Below are 15,889 nucleotides of genomic sequence, written 5' to 3' on the forward strand. Positions count from 1 at the left end.
TTCGGAAGCTCAGCAGATTTGAGCCTGGACAATGCTTGTGTGGGCGATCATGTTGCTAAACAGGATTTGTAGGTTTGCTGCGAGCCTGCTTTGTAGGTACCAGAGGGCATTGCAGCAGAATAAGTTGTTGCACTGTATTTATATGCCCCCCACATATATGCTCCTCGCCTTCACGAATCCACGCTGACAAGCATGTGGACAACTCTGTTCAAACCTCATTAAGTAACCTCATGTGATCAGGGCTTCCAAGTGGGAGGCGTTGTGTAAGTTGCGTCAGGATAGAGGGGGAAATGTGCATCTTGCTTGCCTCCTCAACTCTGCCTGTCTCTGTCATCTCCTCTCCGTTCCCGGTGGCAGGAGAGATCGTGACGAAGCAACCACTGATTCGCAGCATGCGCACCGTTAAGAAGGAGACGCTGAAGCTCATTTCCGACTGGGTCAGCCGCTCCACCGACCCCAAGATGGTGCGACCCACGTCCATCGCCCACCCCTCTCTCCCCTCTTTACCCCCACTGTGTTCATGTCCGTGTCGTTCGTCTGGCAGCAGTTGTTGATTTCACGGCGTTCATCATCACAATCCATCCAGGATCTTTCGGAATAGCCATTGTTGCTCACACTACCTCCGATTAGCACCGTCGTCTATGTACGATGCGAAAGAAGTTCAACGTACTTACACAGTAAATTAGTGGACGGTAATAATTTCTGGCAACAATTGCCCTACAATTGCCCTCGTGCAACGGTCCCTAACTGTTCTGGACTCAAAGGCCACATGGTCAACTTTAAACTTTTTGGTTTCAATGAACCACCATGCACAAATTAGGAAGCCACTGGAGCAATGCATTTTTCTATCTAGATTGAAAACTAATTTCTTTACAACTGCTTTTTGTGTTTAGTTTGTTGTACTTCCCCCGCACCTCCAATTAGCACGGTTGACTACGCACGGTGCGAAAGAAGTTCAACATATGTATATACAATAGCGGATATATATTTTTAAACCTTCTCTTAACTCGTAAGATCTGCAACGGTGTTCAGCCTTTGCAGACCACTAGACCACCCCGGTGGTCCGTGGGCCACAAGTTGGGAACCCCCCACTGCCCTAGTTGCGTCATCGCGACCTTAGCGACACAGCCTGCCTGCGGACATGCGCGCAACCCTAGCGGCACGGCTGTCTCCCCGCGTGCATCCCGTCCAGGTATGGGGAGCAGTAGCGTAGCTGTTAGCGCTCTGCGCTACAAACCCGGCAACCCGAGTTCACGATTCCCGCTCATGGTCAACACCAGTGACGATTCCCGCTCACGGCCAACACCAGTGACAATTATCTCCTGGGATTCCCCTAGGTCGACTCAGCTTCAATTAGTACCTGTCGTGGTTGTGTAAGCATCGCCACTGGGGGAGACAAAGGGCGTGGTGCTGGCCACCCGCACCCTCGTGTGCCGTGCCGGCCTTTACAGGTGCTGCTCGCTGACAGCACTTGCCCCAACAGTCTCTTAACGCTATCCGGGGGGACCTTTGTCTATGTTTTATCCCTTGCAGGTGGCCGAGAACTTTGTGCCGCCCCTGCTCGACGCCGTGCTGCTGGACTACCAGCGCAACGTGGCGGCGGCGCGCGAGCCGGAGGTGCTGGCCACCATGGCGACGGTGGTGAACCGCCTGGAGAGCCACATCACCGCCGAGATCCCACACATCTTCGACGCCGTCTTCGAGTGCACGCTCGAAATGATCAACAAGGTGGTCACGACGGCTCGCGGCCTTCCCCCTGTTGTCCTCCTGTCTGTCCCTCCCTATCTATGTCTCTCGATCCGTCTGTTTGTTATGTGCGTGTATCCATCTCTCTACTTTTTTTTGTCCCGCCCATGCTGTCTCTCGTACTCATTCTGTCCATCTGTTCTGTCCGTATCTATTACTGTGTTGTTCTCTTTCTGTGTCTACATGTCCGTCCGCCTTTTTGTCCCTCAACCTCTTTGTGTGTTTGCTCCCGCTGTTAATTTTACTTTGTTCTGTTCGCGCTTCCTGTCTGTCTATTCCTCTTCGCCTTTGTCTTATTCTGTGTCTGTTTCCTCTTTCTTTTAATGTAATCATATTCTCTTTATGTGACTTTCTGTCTGTCCACTTTTCCCTCCGTCTTTCTGCCTGTCCACACTTTGTTCTCTGTGTCTGCCTGTCTGCCTTTTTACTCCTCCCTCGGTGTGCCTGTATTTTAATCTGCGGAGCGCTAGTGTAGTGGTTTAGTGCACTGTGCTTACTTACCGGCCACGGCTCATATCAGTGGCTAATATTCGAACTTGCTCGACTCGGGCCTGGCACGGTGTGTAAACACCAGCACTGGGGAGACAAATTTCGCAAAGTGTGTTCCGGGCCACACTACTCGCGTACCGCGCCCAGTCTGCATGGGTGCTCGCTACCAGCACTTGCCCCAACAACTCACATAGGCTATACGGGGAAGTTTTGTCTTTCCACACACTTGCCCCAACAGTCTATTAAGGCTATACAGGGGATCTTTTTCTTTGTGTGCATTGGTACAATAGGGGCACAGGTGGTGCACCTGCCAGTCATCTCAGTCAGTCAACCAATTGCACCTGAGTATGTCCCGTGACCTGCCAGCGGGCGTTCGACACTTCACGTGGCCTCAAAGTGCATATAGCCTGGCACAAGCGCCATTGTGACGTCACCGCTAATTGGTGGTGAATGGTTGTTGTTGTTGTTGTGTGTTCACAGGACTTTGAGGAACACCCCGAGCACCGCACCAACTTCTTCCTGCTGCTGCAGGCCGTCAACACGCACTGCTTCCCGGCATTCCTGGCCATCCCTCCCGCGCAGTTCAAGCTGCTCCTCGACGCCACCATCTGGGCCTTCAAGCACACGATGCGCAACGTCGCCGACACAGGTAAGCCACCGCCCGCCCGCCTGCTTGCCTGCGTGACTTTTTGTGTGTCCGTACGAGTGACTGCCCGTGTTTCCGCGCGACTTGTCGCATTCTTGCAGTTGTACTTGGATGACCCTGTCGTGTGTCTGTGCGACTGCCTGTGTTGCTTTGTGTCTCTGACTGCCGATATGACTTTCTGCGTGACTTTATGTGACTGTGTGAATGTCTGTGCGACTGCATCTCGGCCTGTGTTTCTCTAATATCCAAACTGTGCGGCTACCTGTGTGGATTTATCACTGCCTGTACGTCTGTTTGACTGCCAGTCTGACTTGCCTTGCCCCCCACCCAGTTGTCTGCCCCACCTCCCCCAATTCCTGCGTGCCGATACCACCCACCGATGTCTATGCTGAGTAGGGTACCTGTGGCTATGTCTGCACTTGCAGGTCTTTCCATCCTGTTGGCACTGCTGCAGAATGTGAGTCAGGAAGGGGCGGCCGCACAGAGCTTCTACCAGACGTACTTCTGTGACATCCTGCAGCACATCTTCTCGGTGGTCACAGACACCTCGCACACCGCAGGTACCCTTCCGCCCGTCCACCCACCCAAACCCAACCACCCGCCGCCTATGGACCATACCCACTATACCCAGCCACCCTCTGAACAACCATGACCACCCACCCACTATACCCACACCCAAAGCCTTCTCGCCCATCGGTATCTCACCACCATACTCACCTCCTGCACCCACCATACCGACTCAAACCATCCCACCAACCCTTACAACAATCTCAACCATTGTCCCACCCACCCAACCACCCACCGTGGTTGTCACCTGTGCCACGGTTGTCCCCGCGGCGCAGGCCTGACGATGCACGCCACGATCCTGGCGTACATGTTCAACCTGGCGGAGGAAGGCCGCGTCACGGTGCCACTCAACCCCGCGATGCCCGCCTCCAATAACGTGCCCTTCGTGCAGGAGTACATCGCCAACCTGCTCAAGTCGGCCTTCCCACACCTGCAAGAGTAAGGCAGCCTCTCTCCTCCTCACCACACGCACGCGTGCAATATTGTGTCCTCGACTATAAGATGCACTTTGAAAGATATATGCATGCGGCCCTCGATTTACGAAAACCCAACTTACGAACACCCAACTTACGTTCTAGATTTGAAGCTTTCGTGACTGCAAGGATTCATACTCTTAGGATTTTTCGGTAAAGTAACGTAGGTAAATAATAAATAATAAACATTATATAAATAAAATAAACCCAACTTACGAACACCCGCACTTAACCTGCTTCCATTTTTTTTTTATATAACTTGACTAAAAATGCAAACTCGCACTTGCAAACTATTTTGTTCAGCGGGGTGATCTTCCACCTGATGTAATGAGTCAACCTCGCCTCGCGCTGGGAGTGATTGTGCGTGCGCGCATGCACGAGTGTCTGTGTGTGTGTTAAAGTGACGGGTCTCAGGAACGAATTGTGTTCATAAGTCGAGGACTGCCCATATAAGTGTAATGTAACGACTCTTGAGACATAAACTGTAGAGGCTTCTCCTTTATTTCCTCACACGACTACGACTCGTTGGCACGGAATATAACGCTGAGAGTCTAGCGACGACGACGAAGCCATTCCAAAGACGACAACGACCAGGACTCCGACCCCCACAACAGCCCAGAACCCGTTCCTCGCTCCCTCATATCCTCCCAGCGTGGCTGTGGCTCCGCCCTGGCCACGCCCCCTTTCTCGAACTCTCAAGCTGGTTCTGGGAACTCCCAGATGGATCCCATCTGACCCTTGGCCAAGATATTCCCCCGTGTGGTCGCTCCCGTGTATCTGTCTTTCTGCCCATACTGTTGTCACACCCGTAATTACCACTTCTGGCCGCTAGTCGGCGCACTGTCTTTTAATATATTTAAAAGCCAAATGTTGGGAGTTAATCTTATAATATGGCATCTGGCCTGAAATTTTGCATCTGGACATGCTTAGAATTGTGCTCAGCGTCCAAATTATACATTGCCACGCCGCAGCGAACGCGGGACGTTGGGTCATTGTTGGGCCAATGTTGGCCCAAAATCGCATGTTTACTGGGTCGGTGTACATGCCACTCGGTCTACGTGCCACTCATCTACAAGTCACTCTGTCTACACGGAGCCACTTGGTGGACATGTCAGTCTGCTGGTATTAGCCAAACCATCCCCTCGTGTACTCTACTATCCTTAATATTGTATCGCTTGCAGCATTTGCTGTATTCAAGGGTACCTTTGTCTTTGTTGTCTGTGTGTTTGTGCAGTGCACAGGTGAAGCTGTTTGTGACGGGGCTGTTCAGCCTGAATCACGACATCCCGGCCTTCAAAGAGCACCTGCGCGACTTCCTGGTGCAGATCAAGGTAGCACAGCGTCGGGCAAAAAAATTACACTGGAGAAAACACAATTGATGCTGCTCACGCGGTCGCGGTGAAAGCGCCCAAGTAAATAACTGCGGCGTTAATTTGTATACGTCGTCGGTATCAGCTTGCGGGAATTTTGGTCCCTTATTATGGTATTGGCTACAACAGGAATTGTCCTATTCATAACCATTCTCAATTCCATCTGAGCACGGGAACCATGCAGAGAGAGCTTTGAGGCACTTAAAATTTATTTTGCACCGTATGTAACCGACTATGCTAATCGGAGGTGCACACTTGCTCACGGTCGACAATGACGAATCTGAATCGTGAATGACACACCGTGTCTTCCCACCGCCGCCATCGCCCTCCCCCTCCCAGGAGTTTGCAGGGGAGGACACGAGCGACCTGTACCTGGAGGAACGCGAGTCATCGCTGCGGCAAGCGAACGAGGAGAAGAGGAAGGTGCAGATGTCGGTGCCGGGCATCCTGAACCCGCACGAGATCGGGGACGACATGTGCGACTGACGTGCCCGATCACCCCTCCCGTCCCCGTGTCCGTCCATTTACCCAGACCGCATGGCGAACCCGGCCCCAGTAAATTCACACTGGACACAAAATCTACGCTTCCAGGTGACCGCGACGGGACGAGAGGATGGCGTCGCGAGGCCGTGCGTTTAACGCGATTAGTTTATTGTGCTCGACGTAGTTTTTTTTTTCTCTCCGACGAGAGCGCGAAGGTGTCGAGTGAGTTTTCTGTTTTCTTCGCCCCCCCCCGGACTCCCCTTTTATATAAATGTGCGCGAGAGCGGCCTCCTGTTTTATTTAAACGTTGGGCGATTTGTCTTTTGTTTTTAACACGTGACCCGAGGGACGGTTTCACTCTAGCGGTGTGCGCGCGCGATTAACGGCACCGTCCGTTTCCCGCACCTCCGATTAGCGCGGTCGGCTACGTACAGCGCGAAAGACGTTTAACATACAAACAGCCGGTGCCAAGTGACGGCTCTGTTGGTACAGATACATCTGCAATGTAATCTGCCAATGTCATAACATGTATAACTGTCCTAACATGTATAACTGTACCCACACACCATTTTACTGAAGTCTTGGAGTCAAGATACCCACTCACATACGCCCTTCACTGACAATTTTATGGAAAATATGAACTTTTAAGTGAGATGAGAAATTCTGCCATGGTATAATGAATGGCTGGCTCGCTGGACTTTAAACGCAGTGGTCACCAGTTCGATCTCCAGGTGTGACAGTAAAAACAATTGCGCAAGTTGTGTAAATCTTACCTGCCCCCCCACCTCTCCCCCCCTTCCCGGCTTCTGCCCACCTTGCAGTATAATTGGGTATACCACAGTTAGTCATCGGAAGGTCGTGTGATGGGGTACTTGCAACCTCTTCCAAGACGCCTGACCAGCGTGGGAGAGTAGACCAAACATAACTTCTATAAATGGATTCTCAAGCTCCCTTTAGTGGAGGCCCTTCTGAACAACAGTGGCATTGAGGAAGCAATTGCAGGGTTGCACCTTGATCTTTTGAAATGTTAAAACACCAACTGGTACTCCCGCAAATAACAGTACAGTAAATACTCATGTAACGCGGTAGTAGATGCACTCCTGAAAAGTGCTGCGTTAAAGCGAAAACAATTTCCCCATAAATAATGTAAGGGTAATGTTTGGCATGATACGATGTACTACGCACATACAGCGAGATGGCGGGACAAAGAACTGAGGGTAACGCAGCCGCATTACTGTATCACTCCGCGTACTTTTATTGTTACCGGTAAGCCGCGCAACTCAAGAAAGTAGTTTATCGTTGACCGCTGGAAACCGCGTTACAACGGTGCGCATTCTGCGTTGCGCGAAAAGTTTTCTCGAACGGAGGAATAACACGTTTTGTGAACACCACGCGTGAAGCAAGGACTTTTACCCTACAATGGTTATTGCCCCCTTCTAAATGGAACCATCTTGCCCCATTGTGCCCACCACCACGATGAAATCCTAGGCTCGTCAATTCAGGTGACGCTGGAGGAGCACATTTTTCACCATCGCTGTTGGAGTTTGGCGTTGTTATCCACTTGGTGATCTAACACTCGCCTGGCGGTCTGTTAAGTTGCAGGGAGTTGCTGTCAATGAACTACAGGATTTACCATCGCCTGTTTGTCTTACTCTGTGCATGCGTTTGTTGAAAGGTCACAGGGCAAGTTGTGACCGCCGCACGGCATGGTGCATCTGAATTGTGGCATTTTAGGCAAAAACTTTCGTTCGCTTTGCATGGATCTGCGAGTGATTCAACCCGTTTTCCAGACGCAACAAAATCTGCCTTGATTCAGAATCTAATATCTCACTTTCTCCCACCCCCATCCCAAGCTGACATCTCCATTACATTGGCATTATCAAACAAATTGTCTAAACCGTCTAGTTCCAAACCGTGACTTCCGTATCAGGATTATTCAGCCACTGCAGGGTCTTTGATTGCGAATGAACAAAAAGCGGGTACACTTTTATGTTGGAGAATGTGGATCATGACAACAACAGCAAATGGTCTTGGCCCAAGATTAGAACCACAGGGCATTCAAGAGCCACTTTGAGGCTTTGTAAATTCCATGCAGACCTCACCAGCCAGCTGTGATAGGGAATCAAATCCTCCAATCCTTGGAAACTGGCTGAGTTGTCCAGCTGTGTGTCAGCCAGCAATGGATGTGCGTTAGAGCACGGCAGCTATGTGTAAGCCAGCAGTGGATGTGTGTCAGTGAGTTGTGGGTGTGTGTTAGTAAGCTGTGGGTGTGTTAGGGCACAGAAGCTGTGTGTCAGCCTGCAGTGTGTGTTAGGGCACAGAAGCAGTGTGTAAGCCAGCTGTGGGTGTGTGTTAGGGGACAGCAGCTGTGTTTCAGTGAGCAGTGGGTGTGTGTTAGGGGTACAGCAATAGCCACATTAATCTCTCTAATCCATCTCCTGGTTGTTTTTTTAATACACTGTGTAGTGCCCTGACAGGTTATCCCGTAATTACAGCCATGCCATGCCCTTAACAGTTTTGTCAGGAACTTAAAGCTGCCCTACATATATCTGGTTTATACTGACTGTCATTAGCGAGCACCTATTAACAGTGGAATGAATGAACGAATGTTGTGGTGGAAACGGCATTGTGCATTCGAGTGTCAGTGCTGACCACAGCATGTATGCGTGTGTGTGTTTGTTGAACTTCTTTCGCACTGCACATAGCCATCTGTGCTAATCGGAGGTGCGGGGGAAGGACAACAAACTAAATAAAAAAAAGTAGTAAGAAAGAAATGAGTTTTCAATGTAGATTTAAAAGTGCATAGCTCCAGTGGCTTCCTAATATCAGAAGGAAGAGCGTTCCAGACGGCTGCAGAAGCGCATCTGAAAGGACGCAATGGCCAGCCAAAAGCCGCTGCTGCGTGTCAGGTGTTCGTCATCTCTAATTATCGGTGACCTGGGAGGGGGCAAGGCCAACCCATTCCCAGAAGGTCATGACTTGTGATGAAACGTGGCGCTTGGTGTCACGTGTGAATCTCCATACTGCTACTGCCTTAACCCACCCCCCCCCCCCCCCGTACGTGACCGACAGAGCCCAGGTTTTGTAGTCGGCTCGTGTTGTGTGAATTTGGTGTACTCGGCAAAATCCTTGCGATCTTTCTTTCTCCCAAGTCGGGGATCACCCGTCAAACTCGCCCGTCCTGCTTTCTGACAAAACAAAATAAGTGTTGACCAATCGCGGGGGTACCTGGATATACGGCTCGGTGCGTTCATAATGGCAACGTCAGGGGGCCTGAGCCAGCAGCGCTGAGATTCCTGGATTCAAATCCGGGCACCAGTAATTCAACCCCGTTTTGGCGGCCCAGTCGCTAATGACCGCACGACAAAAACGATTGGGTTACAACAACAACAACAAAAAACGAGCGATTTAATAAGCAAAAAGAAACGTCGCAGCGACACGTATTGTAATGGGAGCAGAAGAATGGCAAACGACTTGCACGCTCCGGAAACACGAGTGGCCTGCAGTTTTAAGTGGCCGCGGTGAGATCGCTTTGTGGTAGAGACGCCGGAAGTGGTTGTGATCAGTACCCCGTTCTCTCCGGGCATCCTTTCGACCAAATTTTCGCAAGAGGGGGGGCCGTGTGCCGTCTTCTACAGCGAGTTTTGCCGTAAGGACATTCCTTCGCTTCGTGCCTTGGCGCCAAACGTACAATCGGGATATTATATTGATGGGATTCCCCCCCCACCACGTACTGTATATACTTCTGACAGATTCAATTGATAGTATTTTGACAACCGTGGTGCAGAAACAAAACACTTGTACTCTGACGTTACCAAAGTTATTAATTTCTCTAGTTTTCGGGTTGGATATTAGCACGTTGATTCTGGTGTTGGTGGTGGTTGTTTTGAGTGAAAGTGAGCTGTGTTGTTGATGAGGATCTTAGGGGGTTAGTGCTGTGTGTGCATAGTGGTCACCGCCGCATTGACCACGTGATTTAGAAGCAGCCGTTTTGTAGAGCCAGGTTTGAACACAAGCACCTGCCAAGCCCGACTCCCATAGAAATCCCACTTTGCCAGTTGTTTAAATGGGCACCACACCAGCTTTGAACAGAGACCCACACTTCAATTGTAACCCAGACACCACTCCTCGTGTGAGCTAAATGGGCACAGCCTCTTGTCAGCCAACACTGGGTTTGTACGGTTTTAAAATGTATTTCCTATACGCATGGTGCTACAAGAACCCTGAATGAAAGTGTACTTTGTCATATAGGATTTGTCTGGAGTGATTTGGAGAAATTTAAGTTTTGTTTGCTTGGATGCCCGTGAGGACTCGGCAGCGATTTGATATTTCTCGAAGAATGAGCGAGCGGTCTTGCATTAAATAAAACGTGCCCTCTTTCTGCAAGTTATAAACAACTCAGGTGTACCGTTGGGAAACTTTACGCGACTTTTCGAGCGACTTTTGTTGCTGTGGAGTTTTGCAGATGACTTTGACGACAGATGACTGTCCACAAATGACTTTGACCACAAATCGATCAAAATATATATTTTTTGGTCGTTCTTTTTGAAGGCACAAGCATCGTAATATATCCAAAACGTCGACTGGCGTAGGGCCGACGAAGTAGACATTACAACAAAACACCTTTATTCGTTCTGTGCACTGGCGGAGCCAGTGGGGGTGGGTGGCACATGCCCCCCCAATGATCCGATCGAAATCCTAATTTTGATCGGATCATTGAGGTTTTTTAGTAATAAATCGGCATTTTGCGACCCCCACTGCCACTGTGTAGCATATTATTACGTGCCAGGGAATTTGAGACGATAGGACAATAGTCTGCGTCCATAATTGGCAATAAGTAACGGCAAAGCGGTTATAAGTGACTCGCATAATTGTGCGCAGTTGCGTATACAGTCCATGACTTCCCTGAAGGCAAACACCTTCAGCGAGCGCGATGCCGATCACACACGGTTCGAATTCGACCCTCGATCGATGGCTGCGCCATCGCCACACACGCATCGAATAAAAAGCACGGGAAAAGTACTTCCTCACAACTCCTATAATTTTTTATTGCTGGAGGGGTTGCCCCCCCTTACCTGAAAATCCTGGCTCCGCCATTGGTTCTGTGTCCCAGATGACCCCAATATCTCTTATGCGGGCAGGAACCATTATGGTAATTTAAAACTAATATAATAACCTTGAACAGAGAAACAACCACAGTGGTGTATGTCCCTAGCGTTCCCTCTAACCCCCTTCTGCATCAGTCCCAAGAATTTGACCCCAAGATTTCCTTTGCTGTGTGCAATGCAACGGTAACCTTCTCACCCTGTACAGTGGTCGATTTATGAGTGATTAAGCTACACATTCTATTTAAATTGAATATTAAATTCGTGTATAGTAGTTTGTTTCCTTTCACCTATTTACGGCTGTATATTGCTGGAGAATTCGTTTACACGAAACAGGCTGCCATCGTTTTGAGTTTGTGGCCGGTGTGTGTGTGGTTGTGTTGCGGTGGGTTATGGTGTTTGTTCCACATCTCTCTTGCCGGGTGCCCCGTGCCAATTTTCCCCGCACAGATCTCCGCTGCCCGACCTTTTTAAGCGAACACAAAGCCAATTCTGAATTGCTGAGCACTGGCATTCATCGATGTCAGAAACCGTAGCTTGCTGAGCTTGGATATGTGAGATCCACAGTTGATGGGTTTTTTGTACTGTCAGACTGCAGTAACTTACAATAATTCAAATAGACAACATATGACGTGCGCAATTCACAATCGGACACAAGTTCAAACGCAACTCAATTCGATTCAAAGGTGGGCCCACACCCGAGTGACCAGTCGTGCAACTCAAATCATTGCCTGCAACTGCTTTTGCCCGCATCTAAGCGAGTAGTTGCACAACACGGAAATTAAACTACGCATTCGGGATTTTAACGACCAATCGTAGTCGACAAACGTGTCGCGTGATGAAATACGTCGCTGCGAATACGCTGAGCACATCACTTGCAAATAGTCCCGGCTGTATGCTTCTGGTCGCACAGCTGCTCATAACTGGTAGCAGGGACAGTAACCTACTTTTGAACAATACATCGGTCACTTGTGCACAAAATTAAGCCGATGGAGAAATCTTCACCGTAACACTGATTTGGCGAAGGTGGTATAAACTGAAGTGTCATTGGCTAAACAGGTCAAGTCTGCTGTTGATTCTTCAGTAAGTATATCATTAATTTGAAGCCACACTGTTGTCATTCAAATAATGATGTTTAGAATCCATCACAAGCCCGAATAGCACATGGCTTGGCATTCCTTCTGCCAGAGATGCAGCCCTTGTGCTAATTCATGAGCTCACAAGAGCCCGTGTAGTAACCGCTGTGACAGCCCCAACACCTGTGTGCCGCTATGAGTCCCCCACGTGGTATGGGATGTTGTGTTCCCGTTGTGGTCCCTCCAGCCACAAAACAAGAGGTAGCTTAACACCTCGGTGAGAGGGGAACGACCCGTCTAAGGATCAATCCCTCCCCCCCCCCCCAGGCACAAACTAGTGCCATCAAACTGCTATCCTGTACCTTCGATGGGCGTTGTTGGCTAAGTACGGCGCGAAAGATGTTCTAAATACACGCATAGGAATTCCTTGTCAATCTCCCGCCGGACGTTTTTAAACCTAACGTTAGCAACGTAAAGTACACTTTACGGAGGTATATTATGAGATTATATAGCAGCCCACACTTTGTACGCTGAAGTTCCCCGGAACCCGTTCGGCTTTTGTCGGCGCACCCCAGGAAAAAAGCGGTTTCCTTCCCCTTTTCATGCCGAACGAAAGTCGCGCGTGGCGGACTTGGACGAGGGATTGCGCACACGTAGGGAAGCGCGGCACGCTTCACGCAAAGTTTCGTGATCAGCACAGAAACCAGCGGCCAGGCCGGAAGTGGCCCTCACCGCTCAGCAGAGTTGAAGCAATAATAATAATAATTAAAATGTATAAAGCGCCCTTAAACAGTTGTTCTCGCCGAGTCTTGCGATCACAAGACTCGGTGATCACGAGGGGGCCCGTAATCCTTTCCACAAATCGAGCCTCGATCACAAAAACATCACTTGAGGCTTAAATTCACATTCGGGGACAGGAAGAGAGAGCATTGGAAAATGGCAGTACACATCGAGGGAATTTGCTTCTAGGGCATAATGTTCCACCTTCTAGATGGTCTAAGGATTTTAAATTGTTGAAGGTAATCATTGCAAACGTTTCTTAATTGGGGATGACTTCCATCTGAATTTAAACAACCAATTTTTGTTTAAAGAATTACACGGTTTTAGATTTAAAAAAATATTGTCAAAGCGATTCCACCCAAAATGATATCCCTGTACACTTCATGCGGCAGTCCATTTTCCAAGCTGTTATCATCTCGTTCAATATTGAAGCCTCATCCAATGCTTTTGACAAACAGCTCTAGCAAATTCCTTTAAAAAGCGAAATACCAATTTGCGTTCATTATCTATTCATCCCATTTGGTTTCATGAACAGTTATTTTCTTTAACGTGCAATTTGAGTTTTGGCCAATTTAGACAAACAAACATTTGAATTCTGACACAGAACACATAAGTGGCTTATTATTGAGACTCACAGGGTATTGAGCATCCAGAGAGCGATGCGTTTCTGAAAATATTGCACAAATTGCCGGGCGGTTATGTTGAACCATCAGTCTTTTTCGACCGAATTTACTGCTTAACATTTGAACGTTGAGCCGTTGGGGATGATGATACCACATCCCATCCCCTTGCATGCACCCAACAAGGTCAGTGCACTTGGCGGCTCATTCATCGTTGGCATTAAACAATTCTTCAACAAATGAAGACCCCCGAGCGCTCAACAGTATTTTGGAATCGCTTTTCCAGAAATTACCTTGAGCACGCATATTTCCTTACTGTGCAATTGTGGGGTTGGTTTACACGTGACTCATTCCTCACCCTCATCCGATCGAGCGAGCTCGTGTCTATCGGATTCTATTGGCATATTCACGAAGGTGATGGGGGGGGGGATGCACTGTGTTTCACTACAGCTATAGTAGTGCTTTAACTATAAAGATCCTATCTAAATTGGCTCAAGTATGCGGGGGTCACCCACCCCTTTCCCAAAAGGCACGCTCAGCTCACACCGGAGACCGAGCCTTGAGTTTTACGGCTAAATCCCTCTCAAAATTGTGCGAGTTAAGTCTCCTGTAACTGCTTTGTCCACGTCTGGGCAATGAGTTTTGCGCACCAGCCACCCCCTTTAGAAAATACCGCCCCCCCCCGCCCCCCTCTTTTCTGATCAGCTCCCCTGCCCCCCGCCTCCCCCACGCACGCGCAGAATCGTCACGACCAATAAATAATTAAAAGAGTAACTTCACAAATGTTCACTTGTCAAAAAACGATTACGTTGCTACAAATAGCTGAGCAAGGTGGATGCTTGAAAGTGGAATGTGTCTCCGTTGTCAAGCAAACCCGGCTGCGCAACCGGCATCGGAGACGTCTACACCTCCCTGAGAACTGTTGCACGAACCTCGGTTGCATGCAACCACCCCGAATCCCTTTTTACGTGCGGACGTCTGTCTTGGTTGCTTGCGCCTGAAGTGGGGGGGGGGCGGAGGAAAGACATTGGTGTCGGGTTCACTGGGCTAGGGGATGACCCCCTTTTTTCAAATTGTTGTAGCATTGCCTACAAAACAGCCCACGGTAAAGAGGCAAGGGCAGGGAAGTGAACCTGGTGGGCTGCGACGGTGAGATTATTGACCGGTTGTTGAATGTGCGGCCTGCCGCGGCAGCTGCTTACACCGTCGGTGGTTTTTACTTTTGAATTTACCGTTTCTGTATCGTTGCTGTTCTTGTTATAAAGTTATTTTGACTTCACGTTTCCTCAATGAGGACTCTTCAGCTCCAGTTTGTGAGCTGTTAGCTTTGTAAGTATGGCAACAACTTTAAGACACTTGTAGTATAATATATACATATATATTTTTCCCCCCGGTTATTAAAATGTAAGTGTAATTGTAGCACGGGAGACTCGCTAAGCTCACATTTTTTTGCGAAAAATGTTAAACGTAAAAAAAAAACGTTATTTTTTGCGCGTGATTACTTTGTTGGTATTTTTAATTTTGATACTTGGCTTTTGTTAAGGCATTTGGAAAGGGTCTTTTTTTGTAATTGCTCCCGAGAATAGCGAGTGCATTTGTAAATTGTACACGGTCCCCCAAATGTTAATGAAACCATTGCTTTTATTTATTTTTTTCCCCTCTCAAATGTTGACTTTTTTTTTTTTGCTCTAAAGGCTCAGTCGGGATCGTTGAAAACAGTTTTAATAAAAAAAACTATTCTTATGGTAATCATTTCTGAAAGCTCTTGCAAATCTGTCAATTTTTAAGTTCTCCGCTCAAATAAAGTTTTATTTGGACACAGATTTTGTGTTTGAAAATGTTTTGAGAGAAAAAAATCTCGATGTACAAACATGTATGTATAAGGATGTATTTATTACTAAAAGTGTTGCATCCCGTAACCGTGGGAGACAATGATGGTGATTACTGTCATCCATACTTTTATTGCAAGTGGATCTGGTGGAACATCATCCAAGAATTTCGGTGGAAGTCCATCTCCATCTAATCAGGCGGTAACCCACCGTGAGACGATTTTCTCCTTGGAGATATCAGATTAAATGTAGCTGTGTCAGGACACGCACACGCAGTATACGCGTATTTATTGAGTGTAGGTCATGTTTAGATGTACTAACAGCGGCAGTCACCTTTTAAACTTGCGGATTAAAAAGAAAAAAGTTATTCTGTACTGCGGTGACAGTGGTGCACAAGCACGTGTTGCCAAAGCTCGACACTTTTATCAATGCCACCCTAAACAGTAGAACATATACTGGTTAGAACCTGCTGGTTCCACCAGCCCACAGGGGATTATTGTGTCCGTCCGTCGTGCATCCAAAAATGGGAGGGGTGGGGCTGGGTGGAGAGGGGAGGGGCTGGGTGGGAGGGGTGGCTGGGTTGGGAGGGGCTGGTCACCCCGTGGTGCCCTTATCAAACTGAACGTTTAACCTACTCACGCCGGCTTGTGCCCGCCCTCACAGTCGGGCATTTTTGCGGAATACACCACGCCGCCGTTGACCCTG

At 48.7% G+C, this 15,889-nt stretch overlaps 1 protein-coding gene across 4 annotated transcripts in view; it reads left to right on the forward strand.

Moving 5' to 3' along the window:
• Positions 1–15,178, forward strand: part of LOC144949105 (exportin-1-like) — a 65,895-nt gene extending 50,717 nt beyond the window's left edge. For all 4 annotated transcript variants that reach the window (XM_078878949.1, XM_078878947.1, XM_078878948.1 and 1 more), the window contains 7 exons: positions 358–464; positions 1,534–1,728; positions 2,716–2,884; positions 3,307–3,441; positions 3,724–3,886; positions 5,156–5,252; positions 5,631–15,178. In XM_078878949.1, coding sequence (XP_078735075.1) covers positions 358–464; positions 1,534–1,728; positions 2,716–2,884; positions 3,307–3,441; positions 3,724–3,886; positions 5,156–5,252; positions 5,631–5,777 — 1,013 coding nt within the window. In that variant the 3' untranslated portion in view covers positions 5,778–15,178. The remainder of the gene's footprint in view (positions 1–357; positions 465–1,533; positions 1,729–2,715; positions 2,885–3,306; positions 3,442–3,723; positions 3,887–5,155; positions 5,253–5,630) is intronic.
• The last annotated feature ends 711 nt before the right edge of the window (positions 15,179–15,889 follow it).

Source organism: Lampetra fluviatilis, chromosome 52, assembly GCF_964198595.1.
Source record: "Lampetra fluviatilis chromosome 52, kcLamFluv1.1, whole genome shotgun sequence".
In the NCBI taxonomy this organism is placed as follows: domain Eukaryota; kingdom Metazoa; phylum Chordata; class Hyperoartia; order Petromyzontiformes; family Petromyzontidae; genus Lampetra; species Lampetra fluviatilis.